The 23,248-nt window shown below is 48.5% G+C and overlaps 1 protein-coding gene across 1 annotated transcript in view; it reads right to left on the bottom strand.

The window, feature by feature from the left end:
- Window positions 1–639: 639 nt before the first annotated feature.
- The window catches only part of PDCL3 (phosducin like 3), a 51,090-nt gene continuing 28,481 nt past the window's right edge, over window positions 640–23,248 (bottom strand). Inside the window, exons 4-6 of the mRNA XM_075334265.1 lie at window positions 12,678–12,821; window positions 10,135–10,343; window positions 640–1,566 (exon numbers count right to left, since the gene is read on the bottom strand). Coding sequence (XP_075190380.1) covers window positions 1,430–1,566; window positions 10,135–10,343; window positions 12,678–12,821 — 490 coding nt within the window. The 3' untranslated portion in view covers window positions 640–1,429. The remainder of the gene's footprint in view (window positions 1,567–10,134; window positions 10,344–12,677; window positions 12,822–23,248) is intronic.

The following is a 23,248-nucleotide window of genomic DNA, read 5'->3' as shown; positions in this document are numbered from 1 at the left end:
TTTTTTTAATCCCCATTACAAAAGCCTATCGCTCGCGCCTGGTATGGCCACATCGTCGCTTGGAGCCACCACCATAACACCAGAGGTTTCCAGGGCAGAACACATTCCTGTGCTGAGATAATCTTATATTTATATATATATATATGTGTCCCTGCTATGTACTGTGTAATGACTGAGTCAGGAACTTTGTCTGACCATACCACATCTCCTAGGCTGGGAAGAAAATACATTTTACAAACCTTACAGATCGTACTAAAGCTTTGAAGTGTCATCCCTTCTGCTGACAATCCCTGTGATATTCATTCTAAGAAGCAGCACAACACAACACTTATCAGCTGAAGGGACTGCACTTCAAATCAGAGGAAGGATGGAGGCAGAGAAGAGAGTGAAGTCTGATCTGGGCATGTGTGCTCAGACTACTGTCACTCATGGAGAGGCAGCCTCACCCCCAACCAGTAACATGCACTTTCCTGTTCATCCAATTCCGGTCCCCAGATTGGAAGTAGCAATAACTGCATCACAACATAGTAATGAAGCAGCCACACAGACATAGGCTTACAAGAGCAGGGTAGGTAATAAAAGTATATTAGGAAGAGTTAGCTCATATGAGAAGGGGTTAAATTAATGGTAGAAAACCTCTAAGGACAGAAATTGAGAATATTTACATTTTGTGGTGTAAGAGTAAAGTACATAATTTCTTGTTCAAATGAATTCTATTTATTTATATTTTACTTGCTGGAACCATTAATTGAAATAGAATCCCTCGGCTGATAATAAATCAGTAGTAAGGTATTTTATAATGACTGTACAAAAGTAACAGAAAAAGCATATAATTTAGGCCTCGCTGACATGAACGTATGAAATCTGACAAGTGCAATGCGAGAGGGGATGAAGAAAAAAAAAAAAAAAAAAAAAAAAAAAAAAAAAGGGAATCGCCTTGCATTTGGACCAATGTTATTCAATGTGGCAGAGCAGATCTGTGAATTTTTTTTTCCTCTCACCTGTGTTCAGGATGAGAAAATAAAGTAAAAAAAAAAATTCACGCCATGCCGGGAATGGTCACGTAAATTGGACGAGACTCATCAATGCAAATCTGTGGTTGCGAGACCAAAAAAAAAAAAAGACGGCGCACGGACCATCCATATGCCATTTGATTTTTAAGGATACATTACTGTTCCGTAACAGCACTGTAAATGGTCCTGTAAATGATTGTGGAATAATAATTGCTGTCTAAAAAAAAACAAAAAAAAAAAACAAAAAAAAAGTCACACGGATGTTGGCGAGATTAAAAAAAAAAAAAGAAGAAAGAAAAAAAAAATTCGCACACTCGCATAACATAGAATACCAAATGGATTTCACTCATCCTACACTCATGGATGAAAATCAGTAAGATATTGTATATGCTTGTGTGACCACAGTCTTAGTCTGATTAATCGGAATCCAAGTCTTTGGTTGTGACAAAAGAACTCCTAATGGAAGACATGAACTGGTCCTGAATTTGTTGGCGTGGGTTTTCCTCAAGCTCTGTCTTAATGGCTCCAGATTCAGCTAACTTCCATTCTAATTCTGGGGGGGGAGAAAAAAAAAAAAAAAAAGCAACATTGTTAAATAAAATAAAAATTACAATACTGAACTTGCTGAGCAGAGTACGGCTCATGCAGGCTTTGTTCATACTTTTCCCATTAGGATAGTACAGTATGCTGTGCTACGAGCTCACTGATAGAACAATAAGGGTTAAAATAAATAGAATATAAAAGCAAATCAAGATAGGACAAACGGATCAGTATAATGACATCAGCTACGTGCATTTCTAAACTATGCATAAGCCATCTTTTCCCTGGCCCATCTTTTTGGCGATAGTTATGGAGGACAAAAAAAAAGAGAATTTTGTTTACTTACCGTAAATTCTTTTTCTTGTAGTTCCGTATTGGGAGACCCAGACCATGGGTGTTTAGCTTCTGCCTCCGGAGGACACACAAAGTACTACACTTAAAAGTGTAGCTCCTCCCTCTGAGCTTATACACCCCCTGATGAGCAGACTCAGCCAGTTTAGTGCAAAAGCTGAAGGAGAATAGCCACCCACAAGTAAAACAGAGCAAGAACCGGAACAACCGGAAACTCTGTCCACGACAACAGCCGGTGATAACACGCGGAACAAGAAATTGCCAACAGGCAACAGGGAGGGAGCTGGGTCTCCCAATACGGAACTATAAGAAAAACAATTTACGGTAAGTAAACAAAATTCTCTTTTTCTTTATCGTTCCTTTGGGAGACCCAGACCATAGGACGTCTCAAAGCTGTCCGTGGGTGGGAATAAACAGAAAAACTATGAAGTAGGCAGAACCTAACTTCACAACTGGGCGACAGCCGTCTGAAGGATGCGTCTGCCCAAGCTCGCATCTGACGAAGCATGAGCATGCACTTGGTAGTGCTTTGAAAAGGTATGCAGGCTAGTCCACGTGGCAGCCTGACAGACTTGTTGAGCTGTAGCCTGGTGCCTCAAAGCCCAAGAGGCACCGACAGCTCTGGTCGAGTGTGCCTTGATCCCTGGCGGGGGAGGCACCTGAGAACACTGGTAGGCGTCCGAAATGGTCGACCTAATCCAACGGGCTAAGGTCGGCTTAGAAGCAGAAAGGCCCTTGCGCCGACCTGTGGTTAGCACAAAAAGAGAAGTGCACCGCCTAAGAGCAGCGGTGCGAGACAGATAGATCCGGAGAGCACGCACCAGATCCAGAGTATGCAGCGCTTTTTCAAAGCGATGAACGGGAGCCGGACAAAAGGAAGGTAAGGTAATGTCCTGGTTAAGGTGGAAAGGAGAGACCACCTTTGGAAGAAAGTCCGGAGTCGGACGGAGAACCACATTGTCTTGATGAAAGACCAAAAAAGGTGACTCCGAAGAGAGCGCAGCCAAATCGGAGACTCTCCTGAGGGACGTTATGGCCACCAGAAAGGCCACTTTCTGTGAAAGACGAAACAAAGAAACCTCCCTAAGAGGCTCAAAGGGGGGTTTCTGCAAAACCGTGAAAACCAAATTAAGGTCCCAGGGATCCAAGGGCCGCCGGTAAGGCGGAATGATGTGAGACGCGCCCTGCATGAAGGTGCGGACCTGAGCCAGGCGGGCGAGACGCCGCTGGAACAGCACTGACAGAGCTGAGACTTGTCCCTTGAGAGAGTTGAGGGACAGTCCTAGCTGCAGACCGGACTGTAGAAAGGACAGAAGGGTCGGCAAGGAGAATGGCCAAGGAGGATGGCCGGAAGAGCGACACCAGGTCAGGAAAGTTTTCCAAGTCCTGTGATAGATCTTGGCGGAGGAAGACTTATGGGCCCGAGTCATAGTGGAGATGACTTCCGGAGGAATACCAGAAGCCGTCAAGATCCAGGACTCAAGAGCCACGCCGTCAATTTGAGAGCCGCAGAATTCAGGCAAAAAAACGGACCTTGTGAGAGAAGGTCTGGACGGTCCGGGAGATGCCACGGCACCTCTACGGACAGATGGAGCAGGTCTGGGTACCAAGCTCGCCTGGGCCAGTCCGGTGCAATGAGGATGACTCGACGGCCCTCCATTCTCATCTTGCGCAGGACTCTGGGCAAGAGAGCTAGAGGGGGAAACACGTAGGACAGACGAAACTGGGACCAGTCTTGAACCAGAGCGTCCGCGGCGAATGCCTGAGGATCGTGGGAGCGAGCCACGTAAACCGGAACTTTGTTGTTGTGACGGGATGCCATTAGGTCCACGTCCGGAGTGCCCCATTTGCGGCAGATTGACTGAAACACTGCCGGGTGCAGGGACCACTCGCCTCTGTCCGCGGTTTGACGGCTGAGATAATCTGCCTCCCAGTTTTCCACGCCTGGGATGTGGACTGCGGATATGGTGGACTTGGAGTCCTCTGCCCATTGAAGGATGCGTTGAACCTCCAACATTGCCAGGCGGCTGCGTGTCCCGCCTTGGTGATTGATGTAGGCAACCGCTGTCGCGTTGTCTGACTGGACTCGGATGTGTCTGCCCGCCAACAGGTGGTGAAAAGCTAGGAGAGCCAGAAGCACGGCTCTGGTTTCCAGCACATTGATCGAAAGGGCTGACTCGGACGGAGTCCAAGTGCCCTGCGCTCTGTGGTGGAGACATACCGCTCCCCAGCCGGATAGACTGGCATCCGTGGTGAGGATCACCCAGGACGGGGCCAGGAAGGAGCGCCCCTGGGACAGAGAGAGGGGCCGAAGCCACCACTGAAGAGAGCTCCTAGTCTGTGGCGACAGAGCCACTAACCTGTGCAAGGAGGAAGGCCGCTTGTCCCAACAGCGGAGAATGTCCAGCTGCAGGGGACGCAGATGGAACTGGGCAAAGGGAACAGCCTCCATTGACGCCACCATTTGACCCAGCACCTGCATCAGGTGCCTGAGGGAATAACGGCGGGGCCTCAGCAGAGAGCGCACCGCCAGTTGGAGGGACTGCTGTTTGACTAAGGGCAACTTCACAAGTGCCGGCAAAGTCTCGAACTGCATCCCTAGGTACGTGAGACTCTGGGTCGGAGTCAGAGTGGATTTGGGAAGATTGACAAGCCACCCGAATTGGGCTAGAGTGGCAAGAGTGAGTGAGACACTCCGCTGACAGTCCGCGCTGGATGAAGCCTTGACTAGAAGATCGTCCAGGTAAGGAATCACTGCCAACCCCTGTAGGTGCAGGACCGCAATCACTGCTGCCATGACCTTGGTGAATACCCAAGGAGCTGTGGCCAACCCGAAGGGGAGAGCCACGAATTGGAAATGATCTTCTCCGATTGCAAAACGTAGCCAACGCTGGTGTGAAACTGCAATTGGCACATGCAGATAGGCATCTCTGATGTCGATGGATGCCAGGAAATCCCCTTGGGTCATTGAAGCAATGACTGATCGCAGGGACTCCATGCGAAAGTGCCGCACCTGAACATGCTTGTTGAGAAGCTTGAGATCCAGGATGGGCCGGAAGGAACCGTCCTTTTTGGGAACTAGGAAGAGATTTGAGTAGAAACCTCTGAACCGTTCCCGGGCGGGAACCGGTACAATTACCCCGTTGGCCTGCAAGGATGCCACGGCCTGCGAGAAGGTGGCGGCCTTGGAGCAGGGGGGAGTTGAGAGAAAAAATCTGTTTGGCGGGCTGGAAGAGAATTCTATCCTGTAGCCGTGGGAGATGATATCCCTCACCCACTGATCGGAGACGTGTTGAAACCACGCGTCGCCAAAGTGGGAGAGCCTGCCACCGACTAAGGACGATGCTGGCGCTGACAGATAGTCACGAGGAGGCTGCCTTAGCGGCAGCACCTCCTGCGGTCTTCTGTGGACGCGCTTTTGGGCGCCAGTTGGATTTCTGGTCCTTGGCTGAGTTAGTGGACGAGGCCGAGGGCTTAGAGGACGACCAGTTGGAGGAACGAAAGGAACGAAACCTCAACTGATTCCTACCCTGGACAGGTTTCCTGGTTTTGGTTTGTGGCATGGAAGTACTCTTCCCGGCAGTAGCTTCCTTAATAATTTCATCCAGCTGTTAACCGAACAGCCGGGACCCAGCAAAAGGGAGCCCAGCAAGGTACTTCTTTGAAGAAGCATCTGCCTTCCACTCTCGAAGCCACAAGATCCTGCGGATAGCGAGGGAATTAGCCGAAGCCACCGCAGTGCGGTGAGAAGCCTCCAGCATGGCAGACATGGCATAGGATGAAAAAGCTGAAGCTTGGGAAGTTAAGGTAACCATTTCGGGCATAGATTCCCTGGCGAGGGAATGCATCCCCTCTAGAGAAGCAGAGATGGCTTTGAGAGCCCACACTGCTGCAAAAGTCGGGGAGAACGAGGCCCCCGCCGCTTCATATACAGATTTGGCCAGAAGGTCAATCTGGCGGTCAGTGGAATCCTTAAGGGAGGTGCCATCAGCCACTGACACAACGGTCCGGGCTGAGAGTCTAGACACCGGGGGGTCTACCTTTCGGGAATGAGCCCACTCCTTGACCACCTCAGGTGGAAAGGGAAAGCGGTCATCAGAACCACGCTTTGGGAAGCGTTTGTCAGGACAGGCCCTGGGCTTGGTCACAGCGGCCTGAAAACTGTAGTGGTTAAAGAACACACTCTTTACTCTCTTAGGCGAGGTAAACTGGTGCTTTTCTGCCAGAGAGGGTTGCTCCTCTGATACTGGCGGATTGAGATCCAGTACAGAATTAATGGAAGCAATCAAATCACTAACATCTGAGTCACTTTCGGACAGATCAATGGGGTACATGGAGTTAACCTCCGAGCCCCCCGTAAAGGCATCCTCCTCATCCTGCGAGTCAGCTCCTGAATCAGAGCCGCGGGACGAGGAAGGAGAGGGGACCCTGCGTCACTTCTTAGGAGGACGGGGTCTGGGACCAGATGATGAATCCTCTGTGAGCTCCGGTCCTGAGAGACCCCTAGCAGCAGAGGCACCCTGTGAAGGGGGCTGATGCATGTTCAGCAAAGTCCTGGACAGAAGTCCCATGGAGTCAGCAAAAGACTGGGAGATAGACCTAGAAAAGGCTTCTACCCAAGCCGGGGGTTCAGCCACAGGAGCAGGAACAGCCTGAGAGACCAGTGGGGGTGAGACTCCAGGCTGAGGCACCGCCAGGTTAGAGCAGGCATCACAATGTGGATAGGTGCTCGGTTCAGGCAGCAGGAGCTTACATGCAGTGCATACTGAATAAAGCTTTGGAGCCTTGCTCCTCGTGTGAGACATGCTGCTGGAGTGGGGGCTCTGCCACAGAATGAACCCCAGAGAGTATAAACAGAGGTCCACAACCGGAGACCGGTTGTGGCTTACCAGACCGCTGGAGCGGTGTTGTGTGCCCTCCAGATCCCGAAGCCCGGACCCACAAGCACAGCACCTCAGCAGAGATGCTGCAGACCAGCGCTGCAATGCTGATCGCAGAGAGAACGCTGAGAAAATGGCCGCCGGAGCGAAGAGAGGGGGCGGGACTTGCTTGAGGAGCGGGAACTGGAGGGCCAGAGAGACCTACAGGGGAGGGGACACACACTGCAGTGGGGAGTGTCCCTCCCCTGTGCAGAACGGCCGCCGGGCAGAGCCGAGCCTGTCCCTCTGCATGAGAGACAGGCGAGGTCAGTGAAACCGAAACTAGGCCTCCGGCTAAGCCGGGGCCTAAATTTGAGCGGCGCGGCCGGCGCGCAGGCACCATCGGCGCGGTTCTCAGGCGAGAGCCAGAGAACCCGCCGGAAATGTCAGAAAACACAATCAGCACACTCTCCCACAACAATAAAGTACAGGGACCCGGAAAACTAAACGTCTCAGGTACTTAGCTTGCTGAGACGCAGGGCCATGTCCCTGGGGATGAGTGCTCCGGTCCAGCAGGGTCCTGAAGGGCTGCGGATGGAGACCGGTCTCCCGCCAAGCATGGAGACCGGTCTCCTGCCAAGCATGGAGACCGTGCTGGCTCCCACTTCAAGCCAGAGCCCAGGAGGGATGGTGAAGGAGCGTGGCATGTAAGGCTCCAGCCTTGGAAATCAACCTTAACAACACCGCCGACACAGTGGGGTGAGAAGGGACATGCCGGGGGTCCAGACGTGGACCCCACTCTTCAATCTCATTCCAAAAGGAATAATCATATGAGAATGCATGTGTGGATGTATGCCTCCTGAACACAAAGCGAGTCTGCTCAACAGGGGGTGTATAAGCTCAGAGGGAGGAGCTACACTTTTAAGTGTAGTACTTTGTGTGTCCTCCGGAGGCAGAAGCTAAACACCCATGGTCTGGGTCTCCCAAAGGAACGATAAAGAAAAGGCACTTTACATCTGAAAATCTACAATGAGCCGACTGTCCAGGGATCATTCAGCAAAGCAAAAATCAAAAAGTTCTCTACTGGATATAACAACTGTAATTTAAAAAACACAAGAAGTACGCTCGCATCTGAGCACATTAAATACTGACAAATCCCCCGGGCCTGATCTCATTCATCCACAGAAACAGAGGGAATTGAGTTCAGTAATTGACAGACTGCCGTATCTCATCTTAGATTCTCATCTAACGGGATTGGTGCCAATAGTGTGGGTCAGATGAAAACCCCGAGGGATCCAGTCACTATAGTGAGTCAGCATAGGTACTCTGGACTCAGTCTGGCCTCTGTTCAGCGGTGTCCTTTTCAAAAGTGTCCAAAACTGTGGTCGACCTCACTTTTATGCACACTGACACAATGGGATCATAGGACAAAGTCCACTATCTCCATCTTTTACATTATAGGGAATCTTCACATATTTCAGAGATTTACATGGAAACCCCGATGTAAGCGTTCAGCGTAGAGCACAAGTTAAATAGGTGTCAAGCCTTACTGCGATCTTTGGGAGGAAAAATGGACAAATCAACAGCAGATCATAAATTGTTTTCATTTTTGACATCCTTCCATATGATGAGTGGATCAATGCCAGTGTCACTATTGACAGTGGCATGAGAGGGTTAAACTCCCGCGATTGATGCTAGCACCAATCATGGGCGTTTCAGCACGGTGTTCTCATCAGCGCCACATATGAACGGGCGTTATCGTACTGCTGTACATATATGGCCATTTGCAGGAGACACACCTACCGCAGCACTGTACATGACCAGTGGAGGTCGTGAAGGGGTTAATCTCTATTAATGACCTTGTGGATGGGATTGATAGTAAAGTGTCAATCTTTGCTAATGACACCAAACTATATAAGATATTAAAAACGGACCATGACACTACAATTTTACAAAAAGATCTGGATAGGATGTCGGAATGGGCAGATACTTGGCAAATGAGATTTAATGTTGATAAATGTAAAGTAATGCACCTAGGACGGAGTAATCCTATAACTGCGTATACATTAAATGGAAGGAAAGTCGGGACTACAGAACAGGAGAAGACCTTGGGTATTCTCATTACAAATAAGCGGAGCAGCAGCACTCAATGTCAAGCAGCAGCTGCAAAAGCAAACAAGATTTTAGGGTGTATAAATAGAGGGATTAGATCTTGTGATCCTAATGTACTGATACCTAATTTTGGCCTCCATATTTTAAAAAGGATATTAGGAAGTTAGAAGCATTTCAACTAGATTATGGAATGAAAAGGATTCTAATATGATGAGAGGTGGGAAAAGTTGGGTTTGTTTAGCTTAGTATAGACTACTTTTTTTTTAAATTTCTTCTAAGGACCAGGAGGCACTCGCTATGGCTAGAAGAAAGGAGATTCCGGCGGCTAAATAGGAAAGGGTTCTTTACAGTTAGAGCAGTCAGGCTGTGGGATGCCCTACCACAAGAGGTAGTAATGGCAGATACTATAACAGCTTTTAAAAAAGGACTGGATGATTTCCTCAGTGCACACAACATTGTGGGTAATTTACTGAAAAAGAATGTATGATTAGTGAGTGAAGATTGATCTTGATGGACTCAAGTCTTTTTTTAATGTATGTAACTATGAAATAATGGCAAAAACAATCTACATATTTCAAAGATGCAAATAAACCTGTCTTCCTACAGAAATATAGATCCTTTTATGCTTAAAAGGTGTGCTCTATATTGGTTTTCAGATCCATACTGCTCGCCTGAATCCCAGCTCAAAACACTTGTCTTGGGTGGTTTGGTCCTGTTTGAGTGACAGTTTGGCCCAGCAACATGGTTATGCCACCGGCAAGAACTGTGCACACTCCGATGCCTACACATCAAAGGAGTGCTTTGCTCCTTGCCAAGGAGACCAGCACCATTGAGACTGCAGAGGTTGGCAGTAACCCAAGCATTGAGCAGTACATCATAGAAATAAAACTCCCACCACTCTTGAGAACAAATTTAAGAAACAAATTGCAAAGTTGCTTGAGAATCTTTAAGATTAGCAATCTCAACAGGGATTTATAGAAATTGTCTAGGATTCCGCAAACAAGTGCTAAAGGTAGGAAAAGGTGTTAAAATAAAAAATCCATGGCAAACCTATTCATTCCCAGCTGCCCCTGCAGTGATGTCACATCCTTCATTCACATAATTACTGCAGCCAATCATTCATGTGTCTGCACTACTGGAGCAATTGATGGCCATGACATTATCACTACCAAACCAGTTGGGAATTAGTCATAGTTTGTTTATTTAAAAACACCTTCCTAGATAACCTCTTCTGGCATGGTCATTGATCCTTTACTTACCATCCTGCGTTAGATTCATTCCACCAAAAAGCAGAGGTCCTATAAAGCTAGCACGGATGTCCCCTTCAAGATAAACAAAGATGGTAGGAAGGTTCTTGTCAGGGTAGTTCGGTATGCAGGTGGTTGAAATGGATTTCACAAATTTCACATCTTTAAACTTTCTCGCGAGAGCAGATAGATGTTGGTTTATTAACGTGCAAAGAGGAATTCTAGAAAACAGACATGTGAAAAATGTTCATTATAGAACAAGTCGAGGATAGACAGCATATGCAAATGATAATCTTACATGTTACAGTATGCCATTTTGCAATCTGCATTTTTTGGACTATAAGGCTATGTGCGCACTAGGCCGTTTTACCCGCGGATTTGCTGCGGAAATTTCTTGAGAAATGTCTGCAATCTTTGTGCAGACATTTCCCAGCAAATCCTATGAGAAAAAAAAATAGCTGTGCGCACGCTGCAGATTTTTCTCAAGAAATTTCCTTGAGAAGATTTTGTTAAGAAAATTTCTTGAGAAAATGAGCATGTCAATTCTTTTCCACAGGTACCTGCGGATTTCTGCAGTACAGCCTGCAAAATCCGCAGGGAACAACCTGCGGGAAAATCGCGGCTAATCCGAGGCAAATCCGCATGCGGATTTACCGCGGACTTGGTGCGGATTTTTTCCGGAGGTCCGGAAATCTTCCACTCCCAGAAGTTTCTCAAGAAATTTTCTTGAGAAACTTCACATTTCTAGTGCGCACAAAGCCTAAGACACAATCCCCCCCCCCACTGGAAGGAAAGAAGAAAAAAAAAAAAAAAGGGGGGGGTTGCATTTTAGTTGCAGTTGGGGTTAATGCGTGTGCCAGCTATTAGAGAGAATGAATATTCACTGCTCCCCACGCCCATAATCCTGCCCACCTCTCTGCATTCAAGCTAGCGCTGACAGGTGAGCTGTATTATAAATCAATGTATGATTCAGTTTGTGGCACAGACATCCAAATTTATTGGAAGTGTGGGACTCTTGTTATACTTTTTTATCCAGGGAAAAAAAATACAAAGAGTCCCACACTTTATTAATAGTATTTACCATAAAATGAATCCCTATTTCTCTTGTCCAGATGAAGCAAATTTATGTACGTCACCTAGAGTATTAACCCCTTCACAACCTTGGAAATATCAGTGATTGCACACACACGATCACCACCAGAAGATGGGCTTACGTGAAGGTTAAGCCCGGACGCTCAACCAGGAGCCTGTTTAACCCACTAAATACTGCGATCGATATCAATCGCAGTATTTAGCAGGTTGGGAGAGGGAATGCGCTTCACTCCCCAGGCCAATTTTTTCAATGCTGGCCAGTGTCACTTTATGAGGCAATAACTCTAACACATCAACGGACTCCAGTGATTCTGAGATTGTACTTCGTGTTAGTGGTCAATTTTAGACGATATTTTGCCCAGCTTGAGCTTCTGGAGACACTCACCCCCTAAATTAAGCGGGTTCTAATCGCTACAAAAATGCCAAACATCTTTAGGTAAGCTGCAGTTTAGGTTCACTGTGGCGCTCAGAATTGAACTGTGGTTGACTATGTTTTTATGCACACTTAAAAATAATGACATCCCCAGATCATAGGTCAGATAAGAGTCCACAGTGATGTTTTGAGTGATACCATTTTTATTTATATTTGACTTTATAATCGCGTTTTATTCCCCTTTTTTTGGCGGTATAAAGAATAAGCATTTTTGGCCAATTTGTGTGACAGTTTTATAGATTGGGATGTTTCAGATACAGCAATACCAAATATGTATACATTATTTTTTTGTTTACATATATGTATTAATTGCTATAAAAAAAAAAAAAATTGTTCTTTATTTTGTATTTTTTTACATTTTGACAACTTTTTTTTTTAAAATGTTACCTTGCCCTAGGATGGGACGTCATCTTTCCCTTGTCTGATTGCAGATCCAATGCTTTTATCATTGCAGGGCATTAATCACTGAATCAGACACAGGCAGGAGGTATCAAATTCTGCTCCAGGCAGGACCTCATAGGCTACCATACCTGAGTGACCCCACGGCCATTATTCATCCCGGGGGTCATCTTGAAGACCATCGACACAACACGATTTAAATTGTGTTGTGCAGTTGGAAGGAAAGAGGGAGCGCCCCATCTCTACAAGTACATAAATGCCTCTGTTGCTATTGAGAATGGCATCAGAGGGGTTAAACACCAGCGATTAGTGCTAGCACCGATTTTGCGCGTTACAGCAGGTTGTCACCTATGATACATAGACACCTACTGATGCCGCATTTGGGAGCAGAGATCGAAACACTGTACATATACGGTGGATGTCATGAAGGGGTTAAATTAGTAAGGCAGGAAAGGATTAATGACAGCTTTTCAGTTGACTCTCTGAACTCACTGACAGAAGTGCAGTTGGAACACACCACAGGCCTGGGAATAGTTGTTGCTAAAATGAATTATCCCTTTGAGTACCACGATTGGCTGTCAGTGATCACAAATTGGAACAGAAAAAAAAAAAAAAAAAAGGCAATACTTACCCTTGTTTGTAAAGATGTAAAACCACCCAAAGGTCTTTACTAGCTTTCGTTACTTCTTGCACATAGTCCTGTCCAGAGATCTCCAACACCTCCCCAAATTTATTTTTGATTTGCGTTGCTTGCCACTGAGCCAACCTTTGCTGCCTGCAACACAAGAGTAAAAGTTATTCATATTTTACACACAAGATTAAAAGTGCAATGTTCAGACTTGCTGGATATCTCCACGAGTTTGTGGGTTTTCCCATAACTTTAACCTTTTATAACACCTAAGGGCAAAATAGGTGTCAAAGCTGCAATATATTGGACATACAAAGTCTTTAAGAAAAAGTCAGCAGCATCGGCTTAAAGCTGCTCAGACTTCTGTCCTACCCTTCAAAAAAGAAATAAAAACGAGTTTTTAGGCTATGTTCACACTAGAAAAATTATTTTTCTAAAGAAATTTCTTGAGTGAAGAATTAGCGCACCTGCGTTAAAAAACGCACAAATAACGCACGTGCGTTTTTTTCAGGTTGGTCCCTGCGTTTTTTAATGCTTTTACAGCAATAAATAATCTAGATAATCGATAGATAGATAATGGATAGATAGAAAGATGGATAGATGAATAGATAGATAATAGATGAGAAAGACCTATATAATGTCCCACCTCCCTGCATATTCTAAGCTGGCACCCTTTAGTGACTTTCATGTGGCACTAAAGGGTGCTTAGCCTTATATTTAGCCAAAAACAAAAAATTAAAAAAAACGACGTGGGGTCCCCCCCTATCTTTTGTAGCCAGTTAGGGTAAAGCAGACAGCTGCAGCCTGCATGCGACAGCTGGCAGCTTCACCTTGGCTTGTAATCCAAAACTGAGGGCACCCCACACTGTTATTTTAAATTAAATAAATAATTTAAAACAAAAAACGTGGGCCCCCCCCCAAATTAGATCACCAGCAAAGGTAAAGCAGACAGCTGTGGTATGGTATTCTCAGACTAGGGAGGTCCACTGTTATTGGACACTACCGAGCTTAAAAATAGCAGGCCACAGCCGCCCCAGAAGTGGCGCATCCATTGGATGTGCCAATCCTGGCGCTTTGCCCCAACTCATCCCATTGCCCTGGTGCGGTGGCAAACTGGGTAATATATGGGGTTGATGCCAGATGTGTAATGTCACCTGGCATCAAGCCCTGGGGTTAGTGATGTCACGCGTCTATCAGATACCTGGCATCACCAACCCAGTCAGTAATAATAAAAAGACAACAAAAAAAGTTTTATTTGAAAAAAACCACTCCCCAAAACATTCCCTCTTTCACCAATTTATTTAAAACAATCAAATTCGGGTGACTGTGTAATCCAATAAGGGAGTCCCACGAAGATCCAAACCATAGTCACTGTCCCAGTGAATGAAGAACAGAATGTTCCCCATTGGCTGGGAGAGCAGTGCAGTGACCTGAGCTAACATCAATAGGTCAGCCCAGGTCACTGCAGGGGATGACGAGCACTGCCATCAGGAGGTTAGATGAGATCATTACCTGCAGTGACGATCTCCTGCACTCCTGACGTCAGCACTGTCACTGACTTCTATGCCCGCCGCATTCTCAGCAGTATCGCGAGAGCCCGTGACGTCACCACTAGTGACAATCTCGACCCGCCCGCGAGACGGGATGTGAGAACGCGGCCGGCAATAGAAGGCAGTGACAGTGCTAACGTCAGGAGAGCAGGAGATCGTCACAGCAGGGGGATAGAGAGGTAGTCCAACCTTCAAGACCGCCGGTTTTATCTGCACATAAAACCGGCGGTCTTGAAGGTTAGACTACCTCTCTATCCCCCTGATGAAGATTGGTGACCCCAATAATTGAAACGTACGTAGGGCGTTTCTGAGGTATTATATCCTGGTTGGTGGTGTGCACATGGGAATTGTGGGCTGATTCATGCATGTTTAACAACCATGTAAAAAGCTATTGTTCCATGTTATCAGCCCCAGCTATGGGTGTATTATGCTGTATCCTGAATTGTGTGCTGCAACATATGTAAGTGTACACTAGGTCTATGAAATTTGTACTAAAATGTAATGGTGGCATCCTGCAAGGATCATAACTAACCCTTAACCATGTCACCTGCCATCCAGTGAAGTGGTAACATCTTTTAAAATATTGATTCGATCATTTTATGGATCCTCATCACTTGTTTTCTAATAAATGTATTAGATTTTTGCACTTTAAAAACTCGTTTTGTTTCTCTTTTAATTATTGTTCCCGAGTTGTGCAATGTGGGGTATATGGCTACCAAACAACACCCACATTTTTGGTCGTATGGTGTTATGGAGTATCCTTCTTAATTCTGCCCTACCCTTGTAGGTGAGAATGGGACTTACTAAAACCCATTCACTAGATTATAACGTATGTATGATGCAGATTTTTAACAAATTCAAATGGAAAATTGCCCACATCTGAATGTAAGGTTATGTTAAATCACTAGGAAATGTCATAATATTATGGCTGTGTGATACTAATTGTCAGGACACCCACTCTACCTCAACTACCTGATCAAGAGAATATGGGACCAACAGCACCCATTGTATTACTAGGCACTTAGTAAACAGCACTGATAATCCTATGCTCTATTAGGCCGTATTTAATGTTATGCCAAAACAAAAGGGAAGAAGGGAATTTTGTTTACTTACCGTAAATTCCTTTTCTTCTAGCTCCTATTGGGAGACCCAGACAATTGGGTGTATAGCTTCTGCCTCCGGAGGCCACACAAAGTATTACACTCAAAAGTGTAACCCCTCCCCTCTGCCTATACACCCTCCCGTGCATCACGGGCTCCTCAGTTTTGGTGCAAAAGCAGGAAGGAGGAAACTTATAAATTGGTTTAAGGTAAATTCAATCCGAAGGATGTTCGGAGAACTGAAAACCATGAAACAATTGAACATGAACAACATGTGTACACAAAAAAACAACTAGCCTTTTCTTCTAGCTCCTATTGGGAGACCCAGCTCCCGCCCCTGTTCCCTTCGGGCTGTTGTTCTTTTGTGTACACATGTTGTTCATGTTCAATTGTTCTTTGGTTCATGGTTTCAGTTCTCCGAACATCCTTCGGATTGAATTTACCTTAGACCAATTTATAAGTTTCCTCCTTCCTGCTTTGGCACCAAAACTGATGGGCCCGTGATGCACGGGAGGGTGTATAGCAGAGGGGCGGGGTTACACTTTTTAAAGTGTAATAACTTTGTGTGGCCTCCGGAGGCAGAAGCTATACACCCAATTGTCTGGGTCTCCCAATAGGAGCTAGAAGAAGAAGGGAATTTTGTTACTTACCGTAAATTCCTTTTCTTCTAGCTCTTATTGGGAGACCCAGACGATTGGGGTATAGCTACTGCCCTCCGGAGGCCACACAAAGCACTACACTAAAAAGTGCAAGGCCCCTCCCCTTCTGGCTATACCCCCCCGTGGTATCACGGGTACTCCAGTTTTAGTGCCAAAGCAAGAAGGAGGAAGCCAATAACTGGTTTAAACAAATTAACTCCGAGAAACATCGGAGAACCGAAAAAACCGTTCAACATGAACAACATGTGTACCCGCAAACAACAAAAAAATCCCGAAGGACAACAGGGCGGGTGCTGGGTCTCCCAATAAGAGCTAGAAGAAAAGGAATTTACGGTAAGTAACAAAATTCCCTTCTTCTTCAGCGCTCTATTGGGAGACCCAGACGATTGGGACGTCCAAAAGCTGTCCCTGGGTGGGTAAAGAAACACCTCATGTTAGAGCTGCAAAAAAAAAACAGCCCTCCCCTACGGGGATGTCACTGCCGCCTGCAGGACTCTTCTACCTAAGCTGGCATCCGCCGAAGCATAGGTATGCACCTGATAATGCTTGGTGAAAGTGTGCAGACTCGACCAGGTAGCTGCCTGGCACACCTGTTGAGCCGAAGCCTGGTGTCGTAATGCCCAGGACGCACCCACGGCTCTGGTTGAGTGGGCTTTTAGCCCTGAAGGAACCGGAAGCCCCGCAGAGCGGTAGGCCTCTAGAATTGGTTCTTTGATCCATCGAGCCAGGGTGGCTTTAGAAGCCTGCAATCCCTTGCGCGGACCAGCGACAAGGACAAAAAGAGCATCGGAACGGCGCATGGGCGCCGTTCGGGAAATGTAGATTCTGAGTGCTCTCACCAGATCTAGCAAACGTAAGTCCTTTTCATACCGGTGAACCGGATGAGGGTAAAAGGAAGGCAAGGATATATCCTGATTAAGATGAAACGAGGATACGACCTTAGGGAGAAACTCCGGAATGGGGCGCAGCACTACCTTGTCCTGGTGGAACACCAGGAAAGGAGCCTTGGATGACAAAGCTGCCAGCTCAGACACTCGCCGAAGCGATGTGATCGCGACAAGAAACGCCACTTTCTGTGACAGGCGAGAAAAGGAAATGTCCTTTAGAGGCTCGAAGGGCGGCTTTTGCAGAGCAACAAGTACTCTGTTCAGATCCCATGGATCTAACGGCCGCTTGTACGGGGGCACAATATGACAGACCCCCTGTAGGAACGTGCGCACCTTAGGAAGACGTGCTAGACGCTTCTGAAAAAACACCGACAGTGCCGAGACTTGCCCTTTAAGGGAGCTGAGCGACAAGCCCTTTTCCAACCCCGATTGCAGGAAGGAAAGAAAGGTGGGCAATGCAAATGGCCAAGGGGATACTCTCTGTGCAGAGCACCAAGATAAGAAAATCTTCCACGTTCTGTGGTAGATCTTAGCAGACGTTGACTTCCTAGCTTGTCTCATTGTGGCTACGACTCCTTGAGATAATCCTGCAGACGCTAGGATCCAGGACTCAATGGCCACACAGTCAGGTTCAGGGCCGCAGAATTCTGATGGAAAAACGGCCCTTGGGACAGTAAGTCTGGTCGGTCTGGCAGTGACCACGGTCGACCGACCGTGAGATGCCACAGATCCGGATACCACGATCTCCTCGGCCAGTCTGGGGCGACGAGTATGACGCGGCTGCAATCGGATCTGATCTTGCGTAACACTCTGGGCAAGAGTGCCAGAGGTGGAAAGACGTATGGGAGCCGGAACTGCGACCAATCTTGAACCAATGCGTCTGCCGCCAGAGCTCTTTGATCGCGCGACCTCGCCATGAATGCCGGGACCTTGTTGTTGTGCCGGGACGCCATTAGGTCGACGTCCGGCACTCCCCATCGGCGACAGATTTCCTGAAACACGTCCGGGTGAAGGGACCATTCCCCTGCGTCCATGCCCTGGCGACTGAGGAAGTCTGCTTCCCAGTTTTCTACGCCGGGGATGTGAACTGCGGATATGGTGGAGGCCGTGGCTTCCACCCACATCAGAATCCGCCGGACTTCCTGGAAGGCTTGCCGACTGCGTGTCCCCCCTTGGTGGTTGATGTATGCCACCGCTGTGGAGTTGTCCGACTGAATTCGGATCTGCCTTCCTTCCAACCACTGCTGGAAGGCTAGTAGGGCAAGATACACTGCTCTGATTTCCAGAACATTGATCTGAAGGGTGGACTCCTGCGGAGTCCACGTCCCCTGAGCCCTGTGGTGGAGAAACACTGCTCCCCACCCTGACAGACTCGCATCTGTCGTGACCACTGCCCAGGATGGGGGCAGGAAGGATCTTCCCTGAGACAATGAGGTGGGAAGGAGCCACCATTGTAGAGAGTCCTTGGCCGTCTGGGAAAGAGAGACTTTCCTGTCCAGGGACGTTGACTTCCCGTCCCATTGGCGGAGAATGTCCCATTGAAGTGGACGCAGATGAAACTGCGCAAAGGGAACTGCTTCCATGGCTGCCACCATCTTCCCGAGGAAGTGCATGAGGCGCCGTAAGGGGTGCGACTGGCCCTGAAGGAGGGATTGCACCCCTGTCTGTAGTGACCGCTGCTTGTTCAGCGGAAGCTTCACTCTCGCTGCTCGAGTATGGAACTCCATGCCAAGATACGTTAGTGACTGTGTCGGAGACAGATTCGACTTTGGAAAGTTGATGATCCATCCGAACGTCTGTAGAGTCTGCAGTGTAGCATGTAGACTGAGTTGGCATGCCTCTAGAGAGGGTGCCTTGACAAGTAGATCGTCTAGGTAAGGGATCACCGAGTGTCCCTGAGAGTGCAAGACCGCTACCACTGCCGCCATGACCTTGGTGAAAACCCGTGGGGCTGTCGCCAGACCGAATGGCAGAGCTACGAACTGAAGATGTTCGTTTCCTATCACAAAACGTAGAAAACGTTGATGTTCTGTAGCAATTGGCACGTGGAGATAAGCATCCTTGATGTCTATTGAGGCAAGGAAGTCTCCTTGAGACATTGAGGCCACGACAGAGCGGAGGGTTTCCATCCGGAACCGCCTGGCGTGCACATGTTTGTTGAGCAGCTTTAGATCCAGAACAGGACGGAACGAGCCGTCCTTTTTTGGAACCACAAAGAGATTGGAGTAAAACCCTCTCCCTTGTTCCTGAGGCGGTACAGGAACCACTACTCCTTCCGCTCTTAGGGAGTCCACCGCCTGCAGCAGGGCATCTGCTCGGTCTGGATGTGGGGAGGTTCTGAAGAACCGAGCTGGAGGACGAGAACTGAACTCGATTCTGTACCCGCGAGACAAAATGTCTGTCACCCACCGGTCTTTGACCTGTGACATCCAAATGACGGAAAAGCGGGAGAGCCTGCCCCCGACCGGAGATGCGGAGGGGGGGAGCTGGAAGTCATGAGGTAGCCGCTTTGGAAGCGGTTCCTCCATTTGCTTTCTTGGGGCGCGCGTGAGCCCGCCAGGAATCTGAGCTTCTTTGCGTCCTCTGAGTCCCTTTGGACGAGGAGCATTGTGTCTTGCCCGAACCTCGAAAGGACTGAAACTTCTGCTGCCATCTTTTCTGCTGAGGTTTGCTTGATCTGGGCTGGGGCAAAGAAGAGTCTTTACCCTTGGACTGTTTAATGATGTCAGCCAATGGCTCGCCAAACAGTCTATCTCTAGATAAAGGCAGGCTGGTTAAACATTTTTTGGAACCAGCATCTGCTTTCCAGTCCTTTAACCACAAGGCTCTGCGCAAAACTACCGAATTGGCGGACGCCATTGAGGTGCGGCTGGTAGATTCTAGGACCGCATTGATAGCGTAAGACGCAAACGCGGACATCTGCGAGGTAAGGGACGCCACTTGCGGCACCGCTGGATGTAAGATAGCATCCACTTTTGCTAACCCTGCTGAAATAGCTTGGAGTGCCCATACGGCTGCGAATGCTGGAGCAAACGACGCGCCGATAGCTTCATAGACAGATTTTAACCAGAGGTCCATCTGTCTGTCATTGGCATCCTTAAGTGAAGCGCCATCCTCCACTGCAACTATGGATCTAGCTGCAAGTTTGGAAATCGGGGGGTCAACTTTTGGACACTGGGTCCAGCGCTTGACCACATCAGGGGGGAAAGGAAAACGTGTATCCTTAGAACGTTTAGAGAAACGCCTTTCTGGATGAGCGTCGTGTTTCTGGATTGACTCTCTGAAGTCAGAGTGATCCAAGAAAGCACTTAATTTACGCTTGGGATAGAGAAAACGAAACTTCTCCTGCTCTGCAGCTGCCTCCTCTGCTGAAGGAGCTGGGGGAGAAATATCTAACAGTCTATTGATGGCTGAGATAAGATCGTTTACCATGGCGTCCCCATCCGGGGTATCCAGATTGAGAGGGGTTCCAGGATAAGACTCCTGATCACTCTCATCAGACGCATCACAGAGCGACTGATTGCGCTGAGACCCTGAGCAGTGTGATGACGTTGAGGGTCTTTCCCAGCGAGCTCGCTTAGGGTGGCTGGGGCTATCATCTGAGTCATAATACTCAGCCTGTGAAGCCGGGGACCCCCTTGCAGTCTGGACTAATTCCAACTGAGGGGGATTAGAGGACAGAGACCTCGCCGTGTCCATAGACTGAGCCCCAGGCATGGATTGCAAAGTTTCAAGGATTTTTGCCATAGTCACAGACATATTATCAGCAAAAACTGCAAAGTCTGTCCCTGACACCGGGGCAGGACTTACAGGCGTCTCAGCCTTGGTCACTATCTCTCCTGACTCCGGCTGGCGAAGCAGCACCGGATCTGAGCATTGCACACAATGGGGGTCCTTGGAGCCTGCTGGTAGAGCAGCCCCACATGCAGCACACGCAGTGTACACAGCCCTAGCCTTGGCAGCCTTGCGTTTTGTGGATGACATGTTGCTGCCTCCTCAGAGCGATCTGGGTATACAGCCAGGAAGCGACCTCACAGTGCAAGCAATAAGGAAATATATATATATGTCCAGTGACACAGTACACTAATACACACTGAGGCACTAGAGGGGCCAGCTGAAAAGCCGCTTACCGCCCGCTTAAGAGCGGGTGTGTGATCTCCAAAGCCCCCTAGTCCAGGTCTCCCAGAGCCTTGCGTCCTTCCTCCAGCCAGACATGCATGTAATGGCTGCCGGCGTCCTGAGAGAGGAGGGGGGGCGGGCCCTGGGCGTTCCTGACTAAGAGCGGGAAGCCTGCTTCCCTCTGTGCCTAGTGAGAGGGCTGGAGCATGTAAATCAGGCTCCAGCCCTCGTCGCTGCCGTGAAACAGCGTCTCTCCCCTACCCTGATTGACAGGGTGGGGGCGGGAACGAATCGGAGCTGCCGGCGTCCTAGGCCGCAAAAGCCGGGGACTAGATTTATAAACGCCACCGCCGTAAAAGCGCGGTCGGCGTGTCCCCGGCGAACTAAAAGTCACAGCAGCGCCGCCGGTCCAGCGGGGGTCGGCGCTGCGTTCCCACAACACAGAAAAAAGTCCCCCAGTAAACTGTAGGAACACTAGCTCTAGCGTTACGGTCCCCGGCGCACTACAACACCCAGCCAGCCCGGAGTGTGTCTGTGCCTGCCGGGGACACAGAGTACCTGTATGATGCAGGGCCTTGTCCCTGATGGTACTCCTGCTCGGCATCCACCAGGTGCTATGGGTCTGTGGATGGAGCCCGGCGTCAGAGCTTAGAGGCCGGCAGGATCCCACTTCCACAGAGCCCTACAAGGGGATGTGGAAGGAAAACAGCATGTGGGGCTCCAGCCCCTGTACCAGCAATAGGTACCTCAACCTTACAACACCATCCACGGGTGAGAAGGGAGCATGCTGGGAACCCTATATGGGCCCTCTTTTCTTCCATCCGAAATAGTCAGCAGCTACTGCTGACTAAAATCTGTGGAGCTATGCATGGAATGTCTGACCTCCTTCGCACAAAGCTTGAAAACTGGAGTACCCGTGATACCACGGGGGGGTATAGCCAGAAGGGGAGGGGCCTTGCACTTTTTAGTGTAGTGCTTTGTGTGGCCTCCGGAGGGCAGTAGCTATACCCCAATCGTCTGGGTCTCCCAATAGAGCGCTGAAGAAAAGGAATTTACGGTAAGTAAACAAAATTCCCTTCTTCTTTGTCGCTCCATTGGGAGACCCAGACAATTGGGACGTCCAAAAGCAGTCCCTGGGTGGGTAAAAGAATACCTCGATAACAAGAGCCGACACGACTCACTCTTACAGGTGGGCCACCGCCGCCTGAAGGACTCGCCTACCTAGACTGGCATCTGCCGAAGCATAGGCATGCACTTGATAGTGCTTTGTGAAAGTGTGTAAACTAGACCACGTAGCTGCCTGACACACTTGTAGAGCCGTTGCCTGGTGCCGCAATGCACAAGACGCCCCCACGGCTCTGGTAGAATGGGCTTTCAGCCCCGAAGGAATCGGAAGCCCCGAAGAACGGTAAGCTTCAAGAATCGGTTCCTTGATCCACCGAGCCAAGGTTGACCTGGAAGCTTGCGAACCCTTACGCTGACCAGCCACAAGGACAAAAAGCACATCTGAACTGCGCAGGGGCGCTGTGCGAGACACGTAGAAACGGAGTGCTCTCACTAGATCTAATGAGTGCAAATCCTTTTCAAAGCGGTGAATTGGATTAGGGCAAAATGAAGGTAAGGTGATATCCTGATTGAGATGAAAAGGCGATACCACCTTAGGGAGAAATTCCGGAACAGGACGCAGAACCACCTTATCCTGGTGAAAAACCAAGAAGGGGGCTTTGCATGACAGTGCTGCAAGCTCCGACACTCTACGGAGTGAAGTAACTGCTACTAGAAATGCCACTTTCTGCGAAAGACGCGATAAGGAGACATCCCGCAGCGGCTCAAAAGGCGGTTTCTGAAGAGCCGTTAGCACCCTGTTAAGGTCCCAGGGTTCCAGCGGACGCTTGTAAGGTGGGACTATGTGGCAAACTCCCTGCAGGAACGTGCGGACCTGCGGAAGCTTGGCCAGGCGCTTTTGAAAGAATATTGAGAGTGCCGATACTTGCCCTTTGAGAGAACTAAGTGACAACCCCTTATCCATTCCGGATTGAAGGAAGGAAAGAAAAGTGGGTAAGGCAAAAGGCCAGGGAGTTAAACCTTTATCAGAACACCAGGACAAGAAAATCCGCCAAGTCCTGTGATAGATCTTGGCGGACGTCGGTTTCCTGGCCTGTCTCATAGTGGCAATGACATCCTGAGACAACCCTGAAGACGCTAGGAGCCAGGACTCAATGGCCACACAGTCAGGTTGAGGGCCGTAGAATTCAGATG

This window comes from Anomaloglossus baeobatrachus, chromosome 2, assembly GCF_048569485.1.
Source record: "Anomaloglossus baeobatrachus isolate aAnoBae1 chromosome 2, aAnoBae1.hap1, whole genome shotgun sequence".
In the NCBI taxonomy this organism is placed as follows: domain Eukaryota; kingdom Metazoa; phylum Chordata; class Amphibia; order Anura; family Aromobatidae; genus Anomaloglossus; species Anomaloglossus baeobatrachus.
The sequence above is the reverse complement of the archived record's forward strand: the minus strand, read 5'-3'. Positions and strand labels throughout refer to the sequence as shown.